The sequence below is a fragment of the Thermothelomyces heterothallicus genome (assembly GCF_042370625.1).
Source record: "Thermothelomyces heterothallicus CBS 202.75 unplaced genomic scaffold P884_scaffold_1, whole genome shotgun sequence".
In the NCBI taxonomy this organism is placed as follows: Eukaryota; Fungi; Ascomycota; class Sordariomycetes; order Sordariales; family Chaetomiaceae; genus Thermothelomyces; species Thermothelomyces heterothallicus.
In genome coordinates, this window is record NW_027192562.1 from 777,748 (window position 1) to 802,975 (window position 25,228).

The 25,228-nt window shown below is 59.2% G+C and overlaps 8 protein-coding genes across 8 annotated transcripts; 4 read left to right on the forward strand and 4 right to left on the reverse strand.

Moving 5' to 3' along the window:
• Positions 1-410: 410 nt before the first annotated feature.
• P884DRAFT_214258 (uncharacterized protein) lies at positions 411-3,315 on the forward strand. Its single transcript, XM_069439225.1, has 2 exons — positions 411-1,076; positions 1,254-3,315. Exons 1-2 carry the CDS (start codon positions 667-669, stop codon positions 3,298-3,300), a joined length of 2,457 nt encoding a protein of 818 aa, XP_069301530.1. The 5' UTR covers positions 411-666; the 3' UTR covers positions 3,301-3,315.
• Positions 3,316-4,697, reverse strand: P884DRAFT_233865 (ClpP/crotonase-like domain-containing protein). The gene is made up of 2 exons (XM_069439897.1): positions 4,321-4,697; positions 3,316-4,111 (listed from the first exon to the last, which is right to left on the reverse strand). The coding sequence occupies exons 1-2, from the start codon at positions 4,503-4,505 to the stop codon at positions 3,460-3,462; spliced, it is 837 nt and encodes a 278-aa protein (XP_069301531.1). The 5' UTR covers positions 4,506-4,697; the 3' UTR covers positions 3,316-3,459.
• An 809-nt stretch (positions 4,698-5,506) lies between these two features.
• On the forward strand, positions 5,507-7,352 carry P884DRAFT_214266 (major facilitator superfamily domain-containing protein). The gene is made up of 3 exons (XM_069439226.1): positions 5,507-5,829; positions 5,969-6,066; positions 6,167-7,352. The coding sequence occupies exons 1-3, from the start codon at positions 5,622-5,624 to the stop codon at positions 7,283-7,285; spliced, it is 1,425 nt and encodes a 474-aa protein (XP_069301532.1). The 5' UTR covers positions 5,507-5,621; the 3' UTR covers positions 7,286-7,352.
• A 59-nt stretch (positions 7,353-7,411) lies between these two features.
• P884DRAFT_253222 (PQ loop repeat-domain-containing protein) lies at positions 7,412-9,130 on the reverse strand. Its single transcript, XM_069440776.1, has 2 exons — positions 8,810-9,130; positions 7,412-8,660 (listed from the first exon to the last, which is right to left on the reverse strand). Exons 1-2 carry the CDS (start codon positions 8,866-8,868, stop codon positions 7,469-7,471), a joined length of 1,251 nt encoding a protein of 416 aa, XP_069301533.1. The 5' UTR covers positions 8,869-9,130; the 3' UTR covers positions 7,412-7,468.
• A 1,211-nt stretch (positions 9,131-10,341) lies between these two features.
• P884DRAFT_288583 (Cullin family-domain-containing protein) lies at positions 10,342-14,060 on the forward strand. Its single transcript, XM_069443963.1, has 2 exons — positions 10,342-13,472; positions 13,567-14,060. The coding sequence occupies exons 1-2, from the start codon at positions 10,621-10,623 to the stop codon at positions 13,622-13,624; spliced, it is 2,910 nt and encodes a 969-aa protein (XP_069301534.1). The 5' UTR covers positions 10,342-10,620; the 3' UTR covers positions 13,625-14,060.
• A 492-nt stretch (positions 14,061-14,552) lies between these two features.
• Positions 14,553-16,205, reverse strand: P884DRAFT_189815 (velvet factor-domain-containing protein; the record flags this gene model as incomplete). Its single annotated transcript, XM_069437469.1, has 1 exon — positions 14,553-16,205. The coding sequence occupies one exon, from the start codon at positions 16,203-16,205 to the stop codon at positions 14,553-14,555; it is 1,653 nt and encodes a 550-aa protein (XP_069301535.1).
• Positions 16,206-17,389: 1,184 nt separating this feature from the next.
• Positions 17,390-18,326, reverse strand: P884DRAFT_304393 (uncharacterized protein; the record flags this gene model as incomplete). The annotated part of the gene is made up of 6 exons (XM_069445077.1): positions 18,133-18,326; positions 17,935-18,092; positions 17,840-17,893; positions 17,733-17,755; positions 17,570-17,681; positions 17,390-17,477 (listed from the first exon to the last, which is right to left on the reverse strand). Coding segments are annotated over exons 1-6 (582 nt in total), but the record flags the coding sequence as incomplete, so codon positions are not given.
• Positions 18,327-20,517: 2,191 nt separating this feature from the next.
• Positions 20,518-22,057, forward strand: P884DRAFT_265817 (uncharacterized protein; the record flags this gene model as incomplete). Its single annotated transcript, XM_069441976.1, has 8 exons — positions 20,518-20,674; positions 20,706-20,788; positions 20,903-20,907; positions 20,976-21,040; positions 21,246-21,371; positions 21,449-21,498; positions 21,629-21,673; positions 21,920-22,057. The coding sequence occupies 8 exons, from the start codon at positions 20,518-20,520 to the stop codon at positions 22,055-22,057; spliced, it is 669 nt and encodes a 222-aa protein (XP_069301537.1).
• Positions 22,058-25,228: the final 3,171 nt, after the last annotated feature.

Genomic DNA, 25,228 nt, shown 5'->3' on the forward strand with positions numbered 1-25,228 from the left:
AAGAAGGAGAAGGGTAAAGTCGTACACATTCCGCAAGCAAAGGAGGCAGGAATCAATCCTCTGAGCGTTGGGCATTGAAGTATAGTGGTCTCAGTGGTCTAGGGCAAAGACCATGCCCAACGAATTGCGGGAAAGGCATCAGGAGTATGTCCCATTTCGAACCGTGTGTAACTCTCTAATTTTCGCTTTTTTTCGCCCCATCGCCTGTTTTTGCCTTTGTTCAATTTTATTTTCGTTTGAGTTTTGAGGTATCTCTAACCGCAACATGTACGGAGTATTCGCACCTGCCTGTGGTCTATTCTAAATAATCAGGGTTAGGGTCCAGCCAGTAGCCTAACTCGCGGAAGACAACTTTCGGGAACCGCGACGACCGGGCAGCTCAGAGCATCGACACCGACATTGACCAGACCACCTGCTCGCCCGGAACAGAGGAGTTGCTCCCACAGAAACCGCGAATGATAGAGCACCGGCACGACATCGACCATTTCCTCAATGGCCCAACCGACGCGCTGATTGGCGCCCGCAGATGAACCCTTCCACTCCCACCCGACCCCGAACTCTCTCGCGGCAAGAAACGATAGAGAAAAAAAAGACGGGGGAACACAAAAACCAAGAACAAATAAAATCAGGAAGAAATTAATAAAATTTAAAAGAAGATAAATAAAAATGGCGACGCTGCCTCCAGACCTTGACATAACCACCATTCCCTCCTCCGCCGCCCTCTTTTCCTCTTCGCCGCCACCGCCGCCAGCAGCCGACCCGTCCGACAACCACCGGCCCGCCGCCCTGCCGCTCCCGCACGCGCCGTACACGCTGCCGCAGATCCGCGCGATCCACAAGGCGCTGCACGCGCAGGCCGACGACCTGGGCGCCCGCGCCCGCACCCGCGTCGGCGCCTCCTACCGCGAGCTCCTCGGCACCGCCGACGCCATCGTCGCCATGCGCGCCGACGCCGCAGACGTCCTGCTGCCCGCCCTCGGCGCCATGGGCGCCCGCTGCGGCAGGGGGGTCGTCGCCGGCAAGGCGCACGGCCTGCGCTCTTTCTCCTCTGGGTCCCCTCCGGCTTCTGCTCTGTCGTCATCGTCGTCGTCGTCGTCGTCGTCGTCGTCGTCGTCGTTGTCGCCGAGGGAGGTGTGGCTGGGCAAGGTCCTCCTGGGTCTGAGGGAGACCCTTGCTGGCGCATCTGGCTCATCATCATCATCATCATCATCTTCTTCTTCTTCTTCTTCTTCTTCTTCTTTGTCATCCTCAAGGCGAGGGGAGGATCAAAAAAGCGGAGCGGGGAGGGGGGAGGCGCTGGTCTTGGCTGCGAGGCTGTACGTCTTGGGCAGGTTGCTGGTCAAGAGCTTGGACGGGACTGCTGCTGCTGCTGCTACTGCGGGAGCGGGGGGCGGCAGCAAAGTGGAGGCGGCGCGCAAGAGCCTGGAGAACGTGTACCGGGGCCGCCTGATGAGGGGCATCGACGCCGTGCTGCGGACGGGGAGCGACCGGGCGATGAAGCAGGGGGGCGTGCTCCAGGCGCTGGCGGCGTACAGCCTGGCCACGAGCTCCGGTGCCCGGGACGTGCTGGCGCACTTTCTGGGGGTGAGGGCGCAGGCGATCGCCACGGCCCTGCAGCTCGACGCGGCGGAGGACCGGGGGCCCGGGGCCGGGGTCAACAACCCCAAGAACCCCAAGGACGTGCTCCGGGCGCTCGGGTTGTACGCCAAGACGCTGCTCGACGTGCAGGCGCTGGTCCCGCACCGGCTCACCGAGGCGCTGGTCGCGCTCAAGGCGGACCGGCTGCTGGAGAACGCGTCGCTGCGCGAGATGGAGGTCCTCAGGCTGGACATCTACAAGCGGTGGTGCGGCGACGAGATCCAGTTCTACACCCCCTTCATCCGCCACGACGACCTGGACGGGAAGCAGGCCCGGGAGATGCTCGCCGGCTGGGCCAGGAAGGGGAGCGACGTCCTGCTGCAGGGGCTCGAGAGGACGCTCGAGGGCATGAGCGAGTTCAAGGCCATCGTCGAGCTGCGCACCAGCCTCCTGCGGCTGTGGATCGCCGAGGGCGGCAAGGCCCGCGGCTTCGACCCCTCCGAGATGCTCGGCCGGCTCCGCGGGGCGCTCAACAGGCACCTGCTGCGCGTGCTCGAGACCAAGGTGGCCAAGCTGCGCCTCGTCGGGTCCGAGGTGTCGGCCGCCCTCGACGCCTGGCGCGACGGCGTCGCGGACCGGCACCCGAGCCTCTGGGACGTCGGCTCGCTCGACACCAGCCTGTCCAACGGCGCGGCCCAGTTCACGCACGACGTCGTCGCGCGCCTGCACGGCAGGAACGACGCCGTGTCCAAGGCCATCACGAGCTACAGGAGCTGGTTCCACGTGGTCGACGACGTCGGGCAGGTGGTCGACCAGCTCAAGCGGCAGCGCTGGGACAACGACGTCGACGAGATCGAGGACGAGGAGACCATCGAGGAGCGCCAGAGGCTGCTCTCCAGGGACGACCCGCTCGCGCTCGCCGAGCACCTGAACCGCCTGCTGGTCGAGGCGTTCCGGCGGCTCGACGACCAGCTCGCCGCGCTGTGGGACGCGCGCCGGGACGGCCCGGACAGCGGCGCCGTGGCCATGTACTTTGTCCGCCTGCTCCGGGACATCCGGGCGAGGCTGCCCGACCTGGAGGCCGTCCGCGGCTTCGGCCTGTCCGCGGTGCCGTCTCTCCACGAGGCCGTCGCCGAGGCGGTCATCGCGTCGCCGGTGGACGAGTTCGCCGGCGTGGCGCTGGCGCGGAAGACGGTGGTGGGGAGGAGCCTCTGGGAGGGCGAGCCGGCGCTTCCCGGGTCTCCGTCTCCGGGCGCCTTCAGGTTCCTGAGGAACCTGGCGGTGGCCATGGCCGGCGCCGGCGGCGACCTGTGGAGCCCCGCCGCCGTCGCCGTGCTGAAGCACCACCTCAGCAAGCGCTTGTCCGCCGCCTGGCGGCAAGCGCTTGGTGCGCTGGATGCGCCGGAGAAGAAGGAGGCGAAGAACGAGGAGACGATGACGGGGACGGAGGACGAGGCGGCGGCGGCTGCGGCGGCGAAAGACGAGGAGGACAAGACAGATGGGAAACCCGAGGCTGGGTCGGCCGACAGAGATCTTCTCCTGCAGTGGCTCATGGACATCTACTACCTCGGGCTGTTCCTCGGCTCCGGAGAGACGATGAAGGAGCTCGAAGAAGCCGTTCAGCAGAGGTTAGGCTTGGAGAGTCCGGTCAACGAGAGACTGGTCAAGGCATCACAGGACTACTTCAAGAAGACTGGCTTGCTCTTTGGCTTATTGACATAATATATATACCCGTCCCTCACACCTCACACTCTCTCCTCAGTTCAGCTCACCAAACCAATCATCGCGGGAGCTGGTCATGCTGCTAAACAAAAAGAAAAAAAGAAAACAAAAAAAGAAAAAAATTTTACACACATGAGAAAGTCCCTTTCCCTTCCAGCCTCAAAGTTTGTGCTTCTTGGCTCCCGTCGCGATCTGCCTAAACATTTCCTGGGGCACGCCGCTCACAAACCTGTCCAAGCCGTCAAAGACCTCGGCGACGTTCTGGGCGTCCAGCACGTCCCTCTCGGGCTTCCGGATCAGCTTCTTGATGCCGATCAGACTGTCGCCGACTAGGTGGTCGCCGAGCCTCTCGTCGATCTCCTTGAGCACCAGGGCTTTGAACTTGTCGTCCTCCCCTTCGCCCTGGCCGCACTGCTCAAACACCTTGTTTACGAAGCCGGCAGCGAGCAGCTCCTCGCAGGTGATGCGCTTGCTCATGATGAGGGCCTCGTTCGCGCGGCCGATGCCGAGCCGCTGGACCAGGGCGCGCGAGGCGACGCCCTCGGCGACCAGGCCGAGGGAGCTGAAGGGGGTGAGCAGGAAGGCGTGCGGGGCGGCGTAGATGAAGTCGGCGCAGGCGACCAGGGCGGCCGACAGGCCGACGACGGGCCCGTTCAGGCCGACCACGAGGATCTTGGGGTGCGTGTAGAAGGCCCGGGCGACGTTGAGGTTGAAGGCGACAAAGGTCTGCAGCCAGTGCCGGCGCGCCGAGCCCCCCGTCTGGGCCGAGGCCTGCTCGGGCGTGGCCCGCGAGATGGATACGTCGGCTCCGCTGCAGGGAAGGGGGGGAGAGAGGGGGGGGGGAAGCAAGAGCTCCCCGATTCGGACCGAGGTCAGCAACATCATCATGCATGGCAGGGCAGGGCAGGACAGGGCAGGGCAGGACAGGGCAGGGCAGGACAGGGCAGGGCAGGACAGGGCAGGGTAGGACATGGAAAAGTCAGAGGAGAGAGGACAGCCAGTTGGTTACCGGTTGCTTACGCGGAGAAGTAGCGGCCCTTGCCGATGATCAGGGTGATGTAGACCTCGTCGTGGGTTGCGATCTCACGCAGGGCCTGGGCAAGCTCGTAATAGCCGGTCTGGTCGAGGGCATTGAGCTTCTTGGGGTTGTCTATGGTTATGATGGCAAGGCGGCCCCGGTACTCGAGCTTGATGGGTGAGGTCATCTTGAGAGAGAAAAGAAAAGAACCTGTTCTCAAGGCGCCGGGAAAGAAAACAGACAAAAGGGAGGAAAAGTGAACACAAAAACAGAACCAAGGCTGAATGACGCTCAGAGAGCCAAAGTGATCCAATGATGCGCTACTCAGTCAAGGGCTACAAACCAAAAACTTATATACGTATCATCAGTAAACGCGGTCCCTCGCCCTTCGGTTGCCGTTCTCCAGGGGTTTAACGTGTTGGGGGGAACCTCGGCTTCCCCCGCACTGTCCTGTGGCCGAGTTACACAGCATACCTTTTAGCGGCGGGCCATGGGTCCGGAGGCCACTTTCCCCAACCCCCGGCCCCTCTCACCCAAGCAGGCCCAGAGCGCCGGGATGCGGGCCACTTGTGCTCCGTGCGTGCAGAGTATGCATAACTAGTTACGAGTGCAAGTACGCAAGTGGGACGGATGCGCCAAGCAATCTTGGAACTCCGGCTTTCGGCTGGTGAGCCTACTCAAAAGGTCTGAGATTTGACGGATCCCCCGTTTGATTCCGGACCGGCCGGTGGTGGAGTTCAGAGTGCCGTTTTGAGCACGAATTGGTGTAAGTGGAACGAAGTATGTATGTGCAGAGCGGAAGGGGAAAAATGAATGAAATAAACTGAATTGAGAAATGAAAATATGACGAGAAGAGAAAGTGCGGCTCACCGCGGCGGCAGGCGTTGCGACCACGAGTTTGACTCATGCTCTGCCTGGCAATCCAGGTTCAAATGATGTGCTTGCATGGCCTGCAAAGCTCGAGTAAAATTACCCTCGAGGCAACCCACGAGAGGTCGTTTTAAGTTCTCGCTGACTGTTTTTTGCAACGAACTTTTCTGATGCAACGGGCACGTCGCCTTCGGGCGCGGCCCACAGAATCCTGATTAGGCTCGCCTGTCTGCTTCCCCATGTCGCCGAAAAGGGCGCGTGTGGAGCCATGGTACAACTGCGCTTGGTCCTTCGAGTCACCGACGAGAACTTAAAAAGCTCGACTGGAGTCCTAGGCTCGTGGTTTCCGTCCTTTCACGGTCTCAGCACCAAACACTGGCCGCAGGCGGATGTGGATACATACCGGAGACACTCGCACATACGTACGGACGCAATGAGGACAGAAGAAAGGGGCGCCACGACGATCCTCGAGCTCCAGAGCTCGCCCGACAACCCGCCACGCACGAGCGGCAGCAGCAGCCCGGAGCGCCAGGTAGAGGATGGGAACGGGCTCGAGATGCCCGGTCTGCCCGCGGTCGACCGCGGCAAGGACGCCTACCTGTTTCTCGCCGCTTGCTTCATGGTTGAGGCGCTCGTCTGGGGTAAGCGCCCGCCGAAAACAGGTGTTTTGGAGAAGAGAAGCGGAGGTGGACGGCTCTTAATCCCCCTCTCCCCCTGTAACACCACATATTCATACGTTAATTCACACATACTTACACACTTGGCTTCCCGCCCAATCAGGCTTCAGTTACAGCTTCGGCGTCTTTCAAGACTACTATAGCACTCACGAGCCGTTCGCGGGCGCGGCCAACGTACCCGTGATCGGCACCTGCGCCATGGTCCGTATATCCCCTCTCTTGACCTTTGCCTCTTTTTGGCCTAGCAAACCTCTCTGCTGACTTCCTGATGTCTTTTTTTTTTTTTTTCCTTTTTCAATAGGGGATCATGTACCTGTCGACGCCGCTCGTCATGTACGCGCACCGCCGCTTCCCCAAGCCGGCGCGGTACTCGACCATCCTGGGCCTGCTGCTAATGTGCCTCGCGATCGCGCTGAGCTCCTTCTCGACCACGGTGACGCACCTGATCGTGACGCAGGGCGTCTTTTACGCCGTAGGCGGCTCCATCGCCTATGCCAGCTGCATCGTCTACCTGGAGCAGTGGTTCGTCGCCCGCCGCGGCCTGGCCTTCGGCATCATGTGGTCCGCCACCGGCCTCTCGGGCGTCGTCCTCCCGCTCCTGCTCGAGCGCCTGCTCTCGGCCTACGGCCACCCCACCACCCTGCGCCTCTTCGCCTGCCTCGTCTTCCTCCTCACCGCACCCCTCAGCTGGTTCATCCGCCCCCGCCTGCCCGTCGCCCAGGCCAGCGCCGCCCGCCCCTTCTCGCTCCGCTTCGTCGTCGAGCGGCCCTTTATGCTGTACCAGGCCTTCAACGTCGTCGAGGCCGTCGGCTACTTCCTCCCCGGCATCTACCTGCCCTCCTACGCCCGCGCCGTCCTCGGCGCCCGGCCCCTCCCCTCCGTCGTCGCCATGATGCTCGTCAACGTCGCCAACTGGGCCGGCTGCGTCGCCATGGGCTGGCTCATCGACCGCCTCGAGGTCACCCGCTGCTTCCTCGTCTCCTCCCTCGGCGCCACCCTCGGCACCCTCCTGCTGTGGGGCATGTCGGTCAACCTGCCGGTCCTCTACCTCTTCTGCATCGTCTACGGCCTCTTCGCCGGCTCCTACTCGGCCGCATGGCCGGGCATCATGAAGGAGATCACGTCCCGGCCTCCTCCTTCTCCTCCTCCGTCCGACGGTAGTACGGACGGCAGCGGGCACGGCCACGAGCACGGTTCCCTGGCCGACCCCAGCATGGTGTTCGCCTTCCTGGCCATGGGCCGCGGCATCGGGAACGTCGTCTCGGGCCCGCTGAGCGAGGCGCTCGTCAAGGGCATGCCGTGGCAGGGGCATGCCTTTGGCGGCTACGGCAGCGGCTATGGCGGGCTCATTGCCTTTACCGGAGCCACCGCCTTCTTCAGCGGCGGGAGTTATTTGTGGAAGCGGTTAGGGTGGCTGTAGAGAAGAACAGAATTCTAAAAGGCGTGCCGTCATCTCAAAGGTGGTTTCGTTCATTGGCGATCAGAACAAAAAAAATAAAAAAAAAAAAAAAATAACAAATAAAAAAAATAAAAAACATTGATTTTACGGTACACACAATTCTCCCCTTCCCCGCCCAGGACGCCCTGTTATTCCCGTGTCCGGCTAGTACACGGTATCGGTTCTTTGCAGTAAAGGCCGCTGGTCCCAAGCATCCTGTCCGGCGATGCATTCCTCTTCATCCGTGCTCCCCACGTCGTCGCTGCTGTCGCTGCTGCTGCTGCTGCTTGAGTCCTCCTCCCTCTTACTATACACGAAAAACTGTACAAAGATGGCCAGGTCCAGCAGCAGCGTACCTGCGCTACCCGCCAGCCAGGAGAGGTTGACAAGAATGTACTGCCAAAAGATATGGGCAGCCTCGCCCGGTCGGCACCCGTCGTCCCCCTCGCACTCGGGCTCGAATACCAGGATCGAGAGCACATAGGTCAGGTTGCCGAGGCAGGCAAACAGGAAGAAGAGCACCGACACCCCCTCGGTCGACTTGCGCCGCCAGTTCAGCAGCAGCTGGGGCAGCCGAGATCCTAGGTACAGCGCGGCGCAGAGCCAGCCAAATACCTGGCCCAGCGGGTTGAACTCGAGCGGATCCTGCTGAGCTCCTCCGCCCGGCTTCTCGCCGTCGCCGTCGCCGTCGCCGGCCCCGCCTCCGCCCCTTCCGTACGTCCGGCTCAGCCACCACCCGGCAACGCCCGCGGCGCACACCATCAGGACGGCCAGGCTGTTGAACGCAAATGCCTGCAGCCACGTCGTCGGCGCGAGCGCGGGCGCCGCCACGGGCTCCTCGCTCACGAACGGCACGGCCGGCGACAGGTGCGTCCAGGACCCCCGCCGCTCGTAGTCCTCAAAGCTGCAGTATTGCGACCGCTCATGATGGGTAGCAGCATTAGTATTGCCGCCGCCGCTGCCGCCACTAAGCAACCCCGTCCGCTCGTCAGGCTCGCCCACGTGTCCGTGCCCGTGCCCGTTCCCGTTACCGTCCTCGCTCCCGCTCCGGTTCCTCTCCGCACCCCGCTTCGGCTTCGACGCTGGCTCGGGCGGCGGGACGACGTCGTCGCTCAGGGTGAAGCCGCGATAGTAGAAGCACTGCAGCAGGAGGACGATGTCGGCGATGGTGTAGTAGACGGCGAGGACGAGCATGGTCGGCAGGACGCCCTGCAGTACGGCGCCGAGGATGTTGAAGACGTCGCCGAGCAGCCAGACGACGACGAACTGGACCGAGAGGCCCTCGGCGCTGCTGCGGCGGAAGTTCTCGATGATCTGCGGCGAGAAGACGACGACCCAGCAGGCGATGGATATGGAACTGCGGCGTTGTTGCCCCCGGGGGGGGGGGGCCGCTGGCCGTTAGCGGAGGGCGATTTCTGCTCGAGGTAGAAAGGGGAAAGAGAGAGAATTAAGGAGGAGAGGACGAAAAGGGGGTGGGGGGAGGAAGCGCGGGAAAAGAGATCATACCCGCAGATGCCCGAGATGGCCTCGACGTCGAGGTTCAGGGGCGCGGTTGGGGGCGCCATTGGGATGACAGGTCGGTGGCGTAAGGAATGACTGCGTAGGTAGGAGCGTAGGTAGGAATAAACAGGTGGTATTCGAAGAATGGATACAGAAGAAGAAATATGAGGTGATGATTAAAAGGAGGGAAAAAAAATATTACATCCAGTGAACAAGGTAACGGGTGATCGAGATCCGATGAAGCATTGAACTCCACCCACCGACAGGCCAGACACATAAGTCTGGGTCGGGAGCGCCAAATGAAGGATCAGGGTTTTCTGCCTTGAGTCAGAGTCGGAAATCGTGAAGGGGTGCCACATTTGAATTGAGGCCAGGCCAGGGATGCATCCGAAGGTTCTTTCTGTGGAGAAGGTGGGGAGAAAGGAGCCAAGATTTTGTGACGTAGTGAAATTTACCGTTGTCTCCACAGTTAAGGCTGGGGGACTATTACTCCGTGGATATCCATTCGACGGAATACACTCCCTGCTCTTTACGGATTACATGCATTTTTCTACCTATGCCACAAGAATGAACAGATCCATTGTAGCACGAACGGTGATAATTCACAGTCATGCACCCGAGCCAGTCGAATGTTCTGTTTTTGGTTTGCTATTGGAGACACATGCGACTGATCTTTTGAGGCCGGGACGCTTTTCCTGTTATGCCGTTTCCCCTTGAGAGTTCTAACCATCTAAATAAAAAGCCAGTAGCTGGCCCCGCTTTGTCAGAGCCGGGATCATTGGTACTCACACAACTACGGATTACATGACCTACCTAGGAACCGAGATTTGCACTACGTGTAGCCAATCGACAGCATCGAGCCCTGCCGGGTAGAAACAAGTGTGCAATGCAGAGCCCGCGGCGCACACCCATTGTCCTGGTTCTTGCTGCTGCTACGTACCTTACATAGGTATTTGGGCAGGTTTGCGAATGCGCAGGAGAAAGCATCGGTACGCTTCGAAGCGCATTCGAAGCGGTAAGAGAGTTGTGTCCTCACTAGGAGTGTTCGTGGGAGATGCAAGGCGCGTAGGAAGCAGAGCAATCGCTGCATGTACATGTACATACATATATAGGTACGGATGTATATATGGACAGGAACCCCGTAGACGCAGAGTAGAAGCGCCACACGTGTGTAACCAAGAGAACCTCCGGATCCAACTCGATGTTCTTGTTGAACTTTGATCTTTCAACTTGGCTTCGTCCCAAATTTCCTGGTGCCGTCAAAAGGCGTGCAAATGTTCATTGAGCTGGATAGTTCCCTTAACGTGCTCTGTGATTAAGGCAGTTTGTGTCTTTGCTTGATCTAAAAAGTCGTTCCTCTAGAAAACTAAGGTACCTAACAATGCCAGAGAAACAGGCGGCCCCACCACCCGCGGATTACGCTAGCGGATCGCTACGGAGGGGAAGCAACCTTATCGATAGCGAGAGCATTCACTAACCTACCAGTTAGTTACTCGAATGCACCTTAAGTCCGGCCGACCGACCTCTCTCACTCTCAACCACCACGCAAGCAGCCCCGAAGGTCTGCTGTTCAAAAAGTACCAACTGGACCGGGTGTTGGGTCTCGACAAAACCTAAATTTCCTTCTTTGGACAGCCAACTACGCGATTGATCCGCCGACTCGCAAAAGGAAGCACTCAGCAACGATAAAGCACAATCGAAGTAATCTATCTGTACTTTTGGCTCAATTGTTCCGCGGCAGTGTCCAGCAAAACCAAGCAACACTATCTTCTCCCGGCTGCTCGAGGCACCGTCCCGCGGCTGGATCCCCTCGTTTCATGCCTCCGCCGTACATACCGCCCGCTCCTGGCCCGTCCAACCCAAGCACGACGTCTTTCCCGAGCTCGAGCTCCTCTGTCTCGGCTCCCCGGCGCCGACCGCGCGTCGATTCCGATCCCGAACCCGACTACGACCCCGACTCGGCCGCGCCCCGCTCCGCCTTGACTTCCAACTCCAAGCGCCCGCGCTCCGAGCACTACACCCCGCCCACCACAACGACCACCGCCGCCAACAACACCACAACCACTCCCGTCACCATGTCCGCCAAGGTTCAGGGCAAGCGGCCCGAGGTAATCGACCTCACAAACAGCCCAACAGATTCCATACCCAACTCATCTGCCGCTCGCCCCTCGCACCCGCACTACCACCACCAGCCACGCCCCGCCTTCCAACCACACCTCGGCTCCCGCAAGCTCGTCATCAAGAACCTCCGCCGCCCGGTGGCGTCCCAATCCACAGCAGCAGCAGTCTCCTCCTCCTTCTCCTCCTCCTCCTCCTCTTCTTCTTCTTCTTCCGCTCCGACGACTCCGACTTCCATCGAGGCCTACTATGCCCGCATACATGCCGACCTCGACGCCGCGCTGTCCAGCATCTTCGCCGGCCGCCCCACCGCCCAGCCCATGGAGCGTCTGTACCGCGGCGTCGAGGACATCTGCCGCAAGGGCGACGCCGCCGAGCTGACGGAGCGGCTGCGCGCCCGCTGTGAGGGCTGGCTCGCCAGCGCGGACATGCTGGGCGGCTTGTGGGAGGCGCAGCGGGACGCCGCCCCATCCTCGTCCTCGAATGCTGCTGCTGCTGCTGCTGCTGCCGCCGCCGCTGGCGGGGAGAGCGGCGCTGCCGGGGCGGGGGACGTGTTGCTCCGCGGGGTGGTGGCCAGGTGGAGGCGGTGGAACGAGGTCGTGTTCGTGATCCGAGGGATCTACAGCTACCTGGATCGGGGGTACTTGTTGTTGCAGCAGGGCGGGGTGGATGGCGGGAAGGGAAAGCAGGGCATCAACGAGATGGGCATCGCCCTCTTCCGGAAGGCCGTCTTCGGGTCGTCCAAGGGGGCGGCTGTCTCGCCGCAGGGGAAGGCCGTGCTGGAGGGGGCGTGCCGGCTGGTAGATTATGCGCGCCAGGGAGACGAGCGGGTGGACGACGTCCTGCTGAGAGACGCGATCGCGATGCTGAGGCTCTGCGGCGTCTACGGCAAGTCGTTTGAGCCCATGTTCCTCGTCCGGTCGCATCGCTACTTTGAGCAGTTTGCCAGCGAGGTGAGCGCCGCCTACGGCCTGAAGGACTACATCGGCGCCGTCGCCGCGCTGCTGGAGAGGGAGGCCGCCAGGTGCGACGGCTTCAACTTTGAGAGCACGACGAAGCGGCAGCTGCTCGGCGACGCCCACCACGTCCTGATCGAGAAGTACTCGGAGAAGCTCCTCGACACGGGCAGCGTGGCCAAGCTGCTCGAGGCCCAAGACGTCGAGTCCGTGAAAGCGCTCTACGAGCTGCTCAAGCTGTCGGGCTTGCAGAAGCGGCTGAAGGGGCCTTGGGAACAGTTCATCCGCCAGACGGGCTCCGCCATCGTCCGCGACACGACGAGGGGGGACGAGATGGTCATCCGCCTACTGGAGCTGAGGCGGTCGCTCGACGTCGTCATACGGGATGCCTTCTCCAAAGACGACGTTTTTTACTATGCCCTGAGGGAGTCGTTCGCCCACTTCATCAACGACAGGAAGAACACCGCCGTCTGGAACACCAGCACGTCCAAGGTCGGCGAGATGGTCGCCAAGTACATCGACATGCTGCTGCGCGGGGGGCTCAAGACGCTCCCAAAGTCGCTCTTGTCGGACATGAAGGACCGGGCGGATGCCGAGATGAGCGGTCTGGCGAGCACGGCCGACGAGGATGCCGAGCTAGACCGGCAGCTGGACCACGGCCTCGAGCTATTCCGCTTCATCGAGGGCAAGGACATCTTCGAGGCCTTCTACAAGAAAGACCTGGCGCGCCGCTTGCTGCTCGGCCGTAGCGCGAGCCAGGACGCCGAGCGCAGCATGCTCGCCAAGCTCAAGGTCGAGTGCGGCTCTAGCTTCACCCATAACCTGGAGCAGATGTTCAAGGACCAGGAGCTGGCCAAGGAGGAGATGGCGTCCTACAAGGAGTGGCTCGCGGGCACCGGCCGGGACACGGCCGGGGTCGACCTGACCGTCAACATCCTCTCGGCCGCCGCGTGGCCCGCCTTCCCCGACGTGAAGGTCAACCTCCCCAAGGAGGTGCTCGAGCAGATCAACACCTTTGACGGGTACTACAAGTCCAAGCACACCGGCAGGCGGCTCACGTGGAAGCACAACATGGCCCACTGCGTCATCAAGGCGCAGTTCAACCGCGGCCCCAAGGAGCTCCTCGTCAGCGCGCCGCAGGCCGCCGTCCTCATGCTCTTCAACGAGGTCGAAAACGACAACGACGGCGACGGCGTGCTCTCGTACGAGCAGATCTCGCAGTCCACCGGCCTCCAAGGCGGCGAGCTCGACCGCACCCTCCAGTCGCTCGCCTGCGGCAAGGCCCGCGTGCTGACCAAGCACCCCAAGGGCCGCGACGTGTCGCCCACCGACACCTTCACCGTCAACAAGGCCTTCACCGACCCCAAGTTCCGCGTCAAGATCAACCAGATCCAGCTCAAGGAGACCAAGGAGGAGAACCGCGAGACGCACCAAAAGGTCGCGGCCGACCGCCAGTTCGAGACGCAGGCGGCCATCGTCCGCATCATGAAGAGCCGGAAGAAGATGACGCACGTGCAGCTCGTGACCGAGGTCATCAACCAGACCAAGAGCAGGGGCGCCATGGACGTGGCGGATATCAAGGCGAATATCGACAAGTACGTTTTCTCCTATTTTTTTTCTTTTTCGCCAACTCCCCCCCTCCCCTTTTTTTTTTTTATTTTCGATGGCCACCACTAACATGGTTGATAGACTTATTGAGAAGGACTATCTGGAGCGTGAGGATGGATCGTACACGTATCTGGCGTGAGCGGTCCTCGATCTTAGGGTGGGAACGGTAGAAGTGGTTTCCATATGTCAACCCTCCGTCAGGGGCACTACTTGTTCTGCAAAGACAGGGCTCATGTCTGCTCTTTTGTGTGCTGGGGCTGTATCGCTTGTCTACACGAGATATCAAGAGAAATCAACCGGGCTTCACGGTGTTAGGGGGAAGGGGGGGGGAGTGGGTTCGCAACGCCTGCTTTTGGCACCGTTCTTTTCTTCTGAAGCATCGGTCCCGAGTGTCCGCGGACCTTCCTTGAAGAGTGAAGAAACTGGCTCCTCATTGAGCCCAAGCGACTTGTTATGGTCAACACACATGGCTCGCCGAAGCACACCGCTCAGTCTTTGTTCTCTTTTCGACCCCGAGAGATGAATGAGTCGGATTCTGGCCTCTTCGTATCCCCGTTCAATCACATCCCGTCGGCCGAGCCAACGCGGCTATCAATATGCCACGGGGCCTGCATGTTGATTTGTAGATGGTATCGTAGACGGCTCTCAGGGTATCCTTCCCCATCCGCTTGTTCTGTATATCCCTCGGCCATAGCCACTTCACTCAAACAGATACATCTTCGAGGACAAGAATGATTTCGATCAGACATTTCATTTATCCCTCGCCGAGGAGGATAAGACGGCAGAAACAGAAAAAGTAAACTCACTCCGTATATAACCCCACACCGTTTCCTAGCCGTTCATTGAACAAAAAAAAAATAAGAGGTATCAGTGCTCCAGCAACGTCATCCTCGACCGTGACACCCAAATCGCTCAAACAACACAAAAACGCCAGGCGTCCAAACCCCAAATCCCTTTGTTTTAACCCCAATCAACCCCGAGTCGTTTTGCAAAGAGATCAGAAAGCCTTTGGTTTTTTTAAGCCAAAGCAGGAGGCGGAGTGGCCTTCCTTTTTTTTTTTTTTTTTTTTACCTCTTGATCCTCTTTCTCCTCTTTCCTTCCTCACCACCACCACCACCAGCACTACCATCGGGAGAAGACCTGTTGTCTTCCACTCCGTCCCCCTCATCATCGTCGTCGTCGTTCTCCTCCTCCTCCTCCTCCTCCTCCTCCTCCTCCGGCTCTTCTCCTTTCCCATTTTTGCCGCCGCTACCACCGCTACTACTCTTTCCTCCACCACCGCCGCCTTCCCTCCTCTCGTTGCCCTTCTTGATACTAATCAGACACCCCTGCTCCTTGAGCCTCTTGGTCAGCGGGGTGCTGGCCTGCATGCCGGGGAAGTCCTTGGCGTTGTAGACCTGGAAGGGCTCGCTCATGGCGGTGGCGACGATGGCGGAGCGGTCGCCGGTGCACATGTGGGCGGGGTCGAGGACGACGAGGGCGAACTTGAGGCGGAAGCGGCCCGGGGTGCGGCAGCTGAGGTCGGGGAAGCAGAAGAAGCAGCCCTCCTCGCCGCGGTCGTCGAGGCCCACGAAGGGGCTGGCCACGAGGGTGCCCATCAGCCGCCGCTGCTGCCGGAAGTCCTCGGGCATGCTGCTCATGTCCCTGGAGCCCTCGTCGTCCCAGATGGAGCAGTGCACGACCGAGAACTGGTGCCGCAGACGCCGCGCCATCTCGTCCTCGCTCAGGCCCGGGTCGTGAATGGTCAGCTGCACGATCGGCGGCGGGTCGATGACGCGCCGGTCGCGCTCGCCGAAGCCGCAGCTGCGGGCGGCCAGGGGCTGCTGCCGGACGTTGATGCGGTATTCCGAGGTCGGGCGTCGCGGGGCTGCTGCTGCTGCTGCTGCTGCTGCTGCGGGAGGAAGGGCGGGTTTGGCGGAGGCGCTGCTGCTGCTGCTGGAACTGCTGGTGACGGCGGCGAGTGCAGCGCTGCCGTCGCTCGTCGTGCTCAGGAGATTCGAGATGCTCATGCATTTGGGCTCTTGCCGCGGGGAGGTGGAGGGTTGCGTGCTCGGCGGGCTGCGCGGTGCTTGTGCTGTCACGGCTTGCCCGTTGGTTTTCATCACGGACGAGGAGGGATAGGGTGTTGCTGAGGGAGCGTTGGCTGATATTGGAGGGAGAGCATTGTCAAATTGTAAGGAACCCCCCCTTGACCGCGGGGACGGATAGTAAAGAGGCTGACGAGATGTTGGGCTCTGACCGTGGGGGTCATGCAAGCTGCTGCTCATCTGCCTTAGACGCAGCTCGTGAGCCATCATCTCTTCGGTTGACCTGTCGCTGGCCGTCGACGACAGGGTTGGTGAACGCCGGAGATCCACCGCTCGCTTTGACAAGGGGTGAGGGTCGCTGTTTGGGATGGGCAGGAGCGGCGGTGTTTGGCCGACGGGCGAGGGAGTTGCGTATTCGGAGTAATAGCTGGGTCGCCCGCCATAGTAAGGCGCGTCGCGACCGCTGGACAGAACGGGCGAGGGTCCGGATGATGCGGGTGGTATTATGGTAGACACGGGCGGCAATCGTGGAAGCTGCCTTGCTTGAGACGGCTGCTGGAAATGCTGCTGTTCTGTAGCATACCGCCCATGCCCCTGAGCGTATGATTCGTGGAATCCGTGATGCTGAGCCATGCCGTCCAGATGGGAATGACGGCCAAGGCTGTGATGAACAGAGTCGACCGCTGCAGACATCTGGAGGGAAAAGGGGGGATAGGAAGGAGAGGCGGACACGCAGACAATAGCCAGGCGTGCTTCTTCAGTCCTTCACAAGCCCCCGGTCAGCCTGTGTCGATCCAAGCCTGCCGTGGGAGTCGACCGAAGCTGGGCAGCCTTTACAGAAGGGACGGCCACTGGAGCAGCACCAACACGAATCCGGCAGCCGGGTTCTGGGCCGGGGCTTGGGCGTGTCTCAGCGTGGGACACGTATGGCGGAATGGACTCGTACAGGCACTGCAGCTCCGGGCAACAGCTAGCGCATTCCGCAGTCTTCGATGCTTTGACGGCGATTGCTCCGATCCTGGTGGAACAAGCCCCTCTTCACGGCGTTGGGTCGTTGTGCGGCTGTCTCATGCAGCTGCAGCAAGCCAATTCGAGTCCGGGTCGAGTGATGCTGTATCCCGGATTGCCACTTGTCGGGAAGGACTGTGTCACGGACCGTTGAAAGAGGTTGACGATGGTCTCCTGCCACCACTGCTGGATGGAAGAGGAGGAATGGACTCGAAATCTATCCTTATCGTGAAACCTGTAGTATAGAGTGCTATGAGGGCGCGCGGGGAGAAAAAAAGTGGAGGATTCCAGTAGACAGATCGAATCTTGAGGGCGCTAGGTAGTGCTGGGGAAATCTGCAGGGAAGTTCTGTCGTTTATCACCAGCTCCAAGCCGGAGAGGACCCGGTTCCTGATGGATGGGCCCGGCAGAAGGGGCCCGGCAAGTCTGGGGAACCGGCGCAGGTGAGCTGGGATGGCAGGGTTGCAGTCGGTCGGGAGGTGTCAGAGCAATATGGCAAAGCCGGGCTGGTAGGCCATGGCCAGAGAGATTGAAAGGGGGATGCCGGTGTTAATATCAACAAGGGAACGTGCTTCGGCATCCTGCCTCGTAGTGTGCTGGAGGTACGGAGGTACAGTACATCCATCCATCCATACACTACTCTGTGCTGCGTGTGGAGGAAGCCAGCCAAGTCTTCTTCCCTTTACGAAGTGTGGTAGAGTAGGTCGGTAGCTCGGTCCTGCTCGAAATCCCTGACTAAACGGACCCCGAGAGTCTCTTTGCAGATTGCTCGGCAGGGATCTCAGGGGCCGATCATGGCATTCAACCAGGCAGGCCAACGGGCCTTGGCCAAAGCCGGAAGCCAGACGGAAGTGCCGTGGCTCGACATCCCTCCCCGTCACTGCAATCAGTCCGAACCTATTAGACTCCTTGATCGGGCACCTTTCCGTAGTGTGGTGCGTCTCGTAAGGAACCATTCTCTAGGGCCATAAAGCGCCAATAACGACAGGGGTACAAGTTCCGCGGGGTGAGCCGCCCGGTTGCAGGAGTCCGTACCATAGTACATACACAGTCGGTAGGTATGTGGGTCGAGTCCTCCGTATCGAATGGGCGATACCTCGAGGACCGCCCGGACGGCCGAGGGCCCGGGTAGAGAGCATCGATGCTGCAGACCGGTCGAAACTGGACCAGCACGGACGCGTGTTCAAGAAGCATGAACTGTAGGGAACATACCCTCGTACATGCTTGTTGAAAGTCTAGGATACGTACATATGTTTTCAGATGCTGTACCCGGCACGCTGCCTTTGCAACGCAGTGGTACTCTGTGCATGCTCACACACGCGCGCGGGCGCGTCGACAGCGCAGTCCGGCTCTTGTAGTGTATGTAATCCGTACTGTATGTATGTATGTCCATATGTATGTACGGATTACATACAGACGCTTCTGCATCGGGTCAGCCAAGATCGGCGGGCCTAACTTACACAAGAAACCCCATCGCCAGCACCATTCTGGTGTTCTTCCTCGTACTACGTAAATGGCAGCGGTTTCGCAGGCCGACCAGAAGCACTTGGCCACTTCGGTATAACATCCGTACTGTTGTTGTACTGTACACACCATACGTGTACAAACATACGGTACATATCCTGTGCCGGAGCCGAGCCGGCACCGTTGAAGCTTCCAGGGCCTGAGCTGGGTGCGTGGCAGAGTGCCACATGGGCGCGAGACCTCTTGTGTGTTGTGCATCGGAAACCAAGAGCGCGCAAGTGGCATGGCCAGACATGCCATGGCGCTGACCATGAACTCTGAGCGGCCCCGGAGACGGGCTGAACATCGAACAAAAGGAAAACCCCATTTTCCGGACCGCGCGTGCGTGCAATGGCTTCTCAGACACAGCTGTCGAATTATTCCACAAAAACCCGGGATGCTCCCACAATAAGATTCGTGGCCGAAGTGTCCCTGTCGGGGCAACCGAGTGAAGATCTCGTGCGAGTTGCATGGCCGATCGTACCCACTTGACTCAAAGGTTTTGGGTCATTCCTGGTTTGTGCGGAGGGAGCGCTTCCACCGGCTGTTCCTGCCTGACTGGGCAGGTCTGCGGCGGGCAACCTGTCACCATCCCAGAGCTGGCAGTGGCAGTCCTCACGGCGAAATTTACTGTTAGTGTGCCCGCATGTGGTTATTCCGTATTCCTTCCGTACCACAGTAATCCGTACATACACTTCTTCCCTCCCAGAAGGAAGGATTTGCGCGCCCACAGGGCAGAGGGGGGGCGGGACGGTGTGGGAAGGCTCGGCGGGAACCCCATCTCCCGGTTACGGCAGTCGCAGCCAGCTTCTAATTGGCGCTAGAATACAGTTTGGTGGAGCATAGGTGGAGCATCGTGCAAGACCCTAGCTAGTCGCTTCCCTGTCGCTCTCCCAAAGAATGTTTGCTCCACACTTGAAAGTGTGGATAGCTAGAAGGTAGGTAAGGAAGGTACGGATCAGTTACTGCGTATTCCGTACCGTTGGCCGCCGCCTGCAATTGATTGCTCGCATTCGAGCTCCGTCACCGGGCAGCAGAGGTTGGCCGTGCTCGCCTCTTGCTGCAGTGGACAATAGCCGTGCCGTCCCTCTCATACTTTTCATTTTGCGATGATTCCGCAGGATCTTCAAACCGACTTTCCACCGGGTGGGATTCATTTGTTACCTAGCTGATCAGTTCCTCGCCTCTGCGCTCTTCCGTAACGGATCCGCCAGTGTCTCTCTCTCGGCCAAACCGTCTGGCTGCTGGCTTCCATTCAATGCTGCGGATGAACAACAGCGATGAGCACACGAGACTCGTTGAATCCCAGCAATTGGGCGGCACATTCGGTCCTTCGCATAAACAACGAATGAGAAAAACAAGACAAAATGAAAGAAGAAACGTGCTGGCCTGACCAGGCTGCGGATAGAAAGACCCCGTCTCAAGCCACCGCGTGGTCAATTGGCGACTTCATGACCTGGACCCGCTCCGATCCCCATCTTGCAGCTGTCTCGTGCAGATACGCAGCATGTGTGTATTCCCGGCGGCCACGCAGCAGACCGACGAGAAGTTGCTTTTTGTCGTCAACGCCTCGCAACGGCTTCCGAGGTGGCGTTCCATCGCTGGGGGTCCACAACCGCCTACGCTCCGCGCGGCTCGAGAAGCCGCTAACCGCAATCAAGCCCCCTGGGGCCCTCGGTCTTGGCGGCGTTTCTTTTCTGCGGACCGACTTTGCGGGTCATCAGAGTCATCGAAGGTCACTCACGCCCACATTAGTATACATACGTGCAGTCCGTACAGAGTCTTGGAGAGCAAAGTCGCCCGCTCACCCAGGCTCGATGCAGCCGACACTCCAGGCAGCGCCATAACTACAAGCCATGAGACCTAGTCTCCCGAGCTCAGGTCCCGGATTCCAGGAACTCGACTCATGATTGTAGCAACAGGCAGGCTAGCCTCGATATTCAAGACACGGTGCGGAGTAGAGGTTTGCCTCTGTTGTGGTACAGCGCACCAGAGCAAATCAATGGGACTCGACGTTACAACGTTTCGGCAGGGCGCCAATTAGTGTAAACACAGATATGTTGCATGTTGCCAAGGGGCCCGGGTCTGACACGGCAAGACATGGTTCGCCAACGGCCGTGGTTGGAGGGATGCGACCCCGGTTCCCGGTTTCCCTCTGCGCCCCATGTTGAGACGGCGGGGAAGAGGTTGAGTTGTCGCTCAAACAATATGGCTAATCCGCAGCTTCATGCTTGGCTCCCCTCGACAAGCCTGTCGGCATTTGGCCCCTTCTCCGAGCCGGCGCCGGACGCAAGCGCCCAGCAAGTCGGCGTTCAGCCCGCTGGCCGAGCATGACGCCAACGACCGGCAGCTGGCTCTTTGACTCGTGCCACCTTCGTGGACATCAAAAGCTTCGTCACACAAGTAGCGTACATACATCCGTCTAGGCACCGATACATAGTATGTATGCGTACCGGTCAGCAGCGCGCTCTCTCTCGCTTGAGTACGAAGCAAAATGGAGGAGAAATACAAACCCCGCCGTGGTCGATGTTCGGCAGAGATCAGAATCAAGCGTCAATGCGGCTATGCTTCTTTCGGGTTGGGCGCTTCCCAGTGGATCATGATCGTCCCGTCCATTGTGGGGACTCGGCAGCGGACAAAGGCTGAGCGCCGTCTGTCTCGGCCGGTACTGTACATACATAGTTACATGCCACGACCCCGGCCTTGTGGTGGCGTGCACGACACCATACTGGCACGATGGCCCCAAGGAAGAGCACACATGCTGTGTAGCTGTCGGTCCCGTTGCATTGATGTTCTTGCACAGTTCATACCGAGTCAGCTGCAACAAAGAGACAAGGCGCCTGTTTGGGTGGTGGTGTACTGTACACCGTACGGATTAGTTCTTGTGAGTCTTCGCGGGCGCGCGGGCGGACGTGCAGCCCAGCTGTTGTGGGCGTGCTTCTACGGATGCAGATTATACCAAGCTCCCATGGCAACCTTGGCTCGAAACTGCACCATCTCCTCGGTGTCAGGTCCGTGTAAGTATGTATTCCGTACGGCATCTCCTCACCTATGCTGACTCGCGCAGTCCGACCCTTCAACGAGCTGTCACGAGCGCCGCGCTTTCGCCACCGGTTATGTAGGACCTTGAGACAAAAGATATTGACAGACGGTGGCATCGACGAACGTCACCTGGTGCGCTGCCCCCATTGGATGAACTACCTACTATACCTTATCCCACAGTGTCCCCCATTCTGTTACTGCATATGCAGGGGGGTTACCTGGGCTCCGCGGACAAGCTCATGGACGACAGCCGGGCTGAGCCATCGCCACGACGTCCCAAAACCTGGCATTTTGTGGACGCGGCAAGTAAATGGGACCTTTGTTCGGCGCCGCAACATCCCCAACAGCCCCATAATCATCCCAATAAGCAGTCACCACACCAGCACAGTCCGCAAACGGTTTCTTCCCAGTGGCCAGTCTTGTCGGAGGCCTGGTAGGTCATCTGGCTCAAGTCCACTCTACGGATTGCTTTGGGAGCCAAATATGGGCCGTCCCGTCAGTTACGGTCTCGTGTTTCAGGCCTCCCCCCTCAAAGCTGCTGCTTGCTGCACGGAGTCTTGCAGTTTACCAAGGTTGACCGACGATGTTGCTGCACGAGGCAGCGCTCAGTGTGTGGTTCAAAACCCCCAGAACCGGTCAAAGATTCTGCTGTGCAACATTCCTTGGTCTTTTTCGGTTGCAAAGCGCCAATGTCTGTCTTGCCGCGTTCGCAAGCCCACAACTGTTTTTCATGATTGACTCGCTAGACAGCACAGGAACTGTGTCCCTATCCTTGGGGCCTCCTCCTGCCTGACGGCGTTCAGTTTTGGGGCCCGTCAAATACCAGAGAGTTATGACTGCAAGAAACGCTGCAGTGGACTACCGACGTGCCGAGCCATAGGAGAAAACATCCGAATGGTGGATGGCCTAGCACTTGGCGCCCTGTAAGAGTCCCCAAGGACCCGGGTGGTGTGTCTGTTGGCATCTTATGCACGGGCTCCCAGTCGGTTTAGGGTAAAGGGCATGCAGGGTTCATAATCATATCCGGGCCGCCTTGTTGGTGGTTGACGTCGTTGTCTGGCCCGCTAATACGACGGGGCGACGTCTCGAGAAGGCAATCAGCGATCCAAACTGCCGGCCGCCCAATCGGTCTCCTCTGCGCATTCACCCTCCGATCCCCAGCCGTGCTCTCGAACTTTCTCTCGCCATAACGCACGAGGCGACGACCCTGGAAATACGTAGCTGCGTCAAAACTCGACATCACCCAGCGCAGACCCAGGTGGTTGTCACAGAGTAGAGGAGTGGATAACAACCAAGTGAATGACGGCTGCCAATCTCGCCCGCTTCTTAGCTCTCGCCCTCTGCCGCGGCACCCCACAAGGTATCTACCGCCGGTAGTTGCAACTAGGAGTCTCCGGGGAAAAAAGCCATTCCCTCGACAGTTATCTGTAGGTGACGGAGTCCATTAATCTGGGCCGACCACACAGTTTGTATCGAAACCCAAACAATGGCGGTAACTCTTCCACCCTCACACGCACACGCACACCCACGTTCTCCGCCCTCTCACCGAAGCAGCGGCATTTAGAAAGTATTCTCGAGGCAAAGCAACAGGGTTTTGAGACCTGACTTGCCTGGCGGCAGCACACAGACGTCGACGGGGGTCTCTCTACCATCCACTGTAGCGCCATCGAGCCATCGCCCGTTCGACTGGCAGCGTCCTATCCTCATTCGCTCGACCAAGCCGTTCTCTCAACGCACTTTGGTTAAATTTTATGAAAGGCTTTAGCTTTGCAAACCGAACTCGAGACAGCGAGCAAAGGTTCTCTTTGGTTGTCCCGTCATGCCTTGATTACGGGTGTGTCAGCTAGCAATCACCGACCAATTGGCTTCCGAATGTGGACAAACAATAGCCGAGATGTTGCGGTGCAGGATGCTACCCTCCCACATGCAAGAGAGACTTGAAACTGCGGCTAATTCAACCCCGGGTCCAATTACCAAGAAATGGTTCCCCCGCCTTGTCCACCAATATCCAGCCGCGGATAATTAATCTGACGGGCCTCCTCAGAATTTGCGAGTGAAGATCACGGAAACCGCGCGGCCAAGCACCGAAACCACGGAATGCAAGCCCTGAGAATGATGAACGCGGCCAGGCGTTCGTCAGCATCAAGCGCGGAACATTGTCCTTCCTCGATCTCTCTTCGCCCCATCTCGAGACGATCACGCGGTGTCATTCATAGCCGGCTGCCGATCACTTCACGGCTCCAGATGGAACCCCATGTCCGATAAAAAGCTCCTCGATGAGCAGAAGCCTGGAGCTGCCATGGATGAACAGCGACCTGCATCCTGCTGTTTCGCTTCCCTTCCCCGTCCCGCGGTGGCCAGGTTTGACAAACGAGGGGAGCAGGGGGGTTGGATCTGATAGACGAGAGTAAAATCCGGGTAAAATCTACCGTCTGCCCAGATTCGGTGGCCACTTCATCTAGGCTTACCTTTCCTGGCTGGTAACGGAATGCCTTTTCGGCTTCACATCGGGACTTCCACTTAGCACAATGGCCGGATCGTCACATTTCTCGCTTGTTAAGGCGGTCCACCACGGATCAGGGGGAGAAACATCCCCTCGGCTTTCTAGGGTACTATACATCCACACCCTCCCAACCGCCGGAACTTGTTCCAGTCTGCTTGTCGCCCGCCTGCCACCTTTTTTTTTTTTTTTTTTTTTTTGGTGGCTCGAGGGCCAGGGGAAGATTTGGTTGCTTTTCCCCGGTCGCCTGAAAGCACCTTGATTCATGAAGCCTCCCGTCTTTCCGGTGTAGAGGATAGGATCGGCAGCCTCACCTTCTCGCGGGCAGCGGGAGAGAAAAAGGCCCCCCTGCGCGCCGCCGCTTCCCCGACTACCAACAATCGCTCAGCCGCTGTCCGCTGTCCGGCGACCGGTAACCGGTAGATGATTAACGAAACTGTTGTACAGTACATTACAATATCATTTCCTGACGAAGAGATAACGCCAGAGTCAATCGCCCTCACAGCGCGCAGTCTATGCACGATGGATCCGTTCCCGCCACACAGAATAAAAAGCCCGCCAGCTGCAGCAATGACGGCGGCCTGAGATACCGTTCGCTCCTTTGGCGAGCATTTTCACCTCCAGCACTGGGTTTCTGGGAATGTCGCGTCGACCAGGTGGCCGTCCCATTGGGCACGATGGATGCTTCCGTCTGGGGCAGTTCCAGACTCCTTTATTTGGGAGAAAGAGGGTTTGGGGGCTGCCGTCGTTCTGAGATCAGGCAGAATGGTTATCAGGCGATTGACAATAACGTTTCGTCCTGTTGTTAGGCCTGTAACTCACGGGCTGGCCGGGAAAAGAAGGACGGCGCTTGGCGAGGAGAGAGGCACCGCCATCTGACTCAGGTGTCATTACTGTCGCATGGGGCTGCAGAGCGTCCTCCTGCCGCTGTATAGAAACCAGGCCGATCTCTTGCTGCGGTCCAACGAGTACCGAGCCGCCTTGGGGGGTTGGGTTGGTGGTCGGATTTCCCGGGGCCGGGTGCTTGTTGACCGTCTAGACACCCGGCTGTTCTAGAGTGCGAGTTTGATCATCTGGGTTGGTTGACAACTCCTCGGCCTTGGTTCGCTGGCATCCTGCGTTGGACCAAGCAAACTGCCATGGCCATGGCCTCTTCCTGTCGGCGCTTACACTGGGACGCGGGATTGGCGTGTCAGCAGTTGCGTAGCTATTGCATGTGCCATGGTTCCGTCCATTGTTCCGTCGTGACCACGCACCATGTTGACTGAGCCTACGTTATAGGGAGTAAACGCGAGCATTGGCTTGATGCTAACACGCCGTTAAACCGGATTGCATCCTGCCAACTCGGGTTGACCCTTCAGAGCTCAGGGGGGACCATGGTCCTCTAGTTCGTGTCCAGACCGCCTCTTGCCTCACATCATGCGTGCTCTCCAATCAGGTGGACTAGGAACATTCTCTCGCCCGGTGGTGTCAAGTATAAGGACTTCGGGAAGGAAGCTGAGCATACCAAGTGCCCGCCGACCTTTGCAAATGCGACGGTTTGTGCTGCCTCTTTCTGCGCTGGCGGAATCGAATGTAGATGTGCATCCCGATCCACGTAAGGGTAGCCCATGTTTTTTTTTTTTTTTTTTTTTTTTTTTTTTTTTTTTTTTTTTTTTTTTTT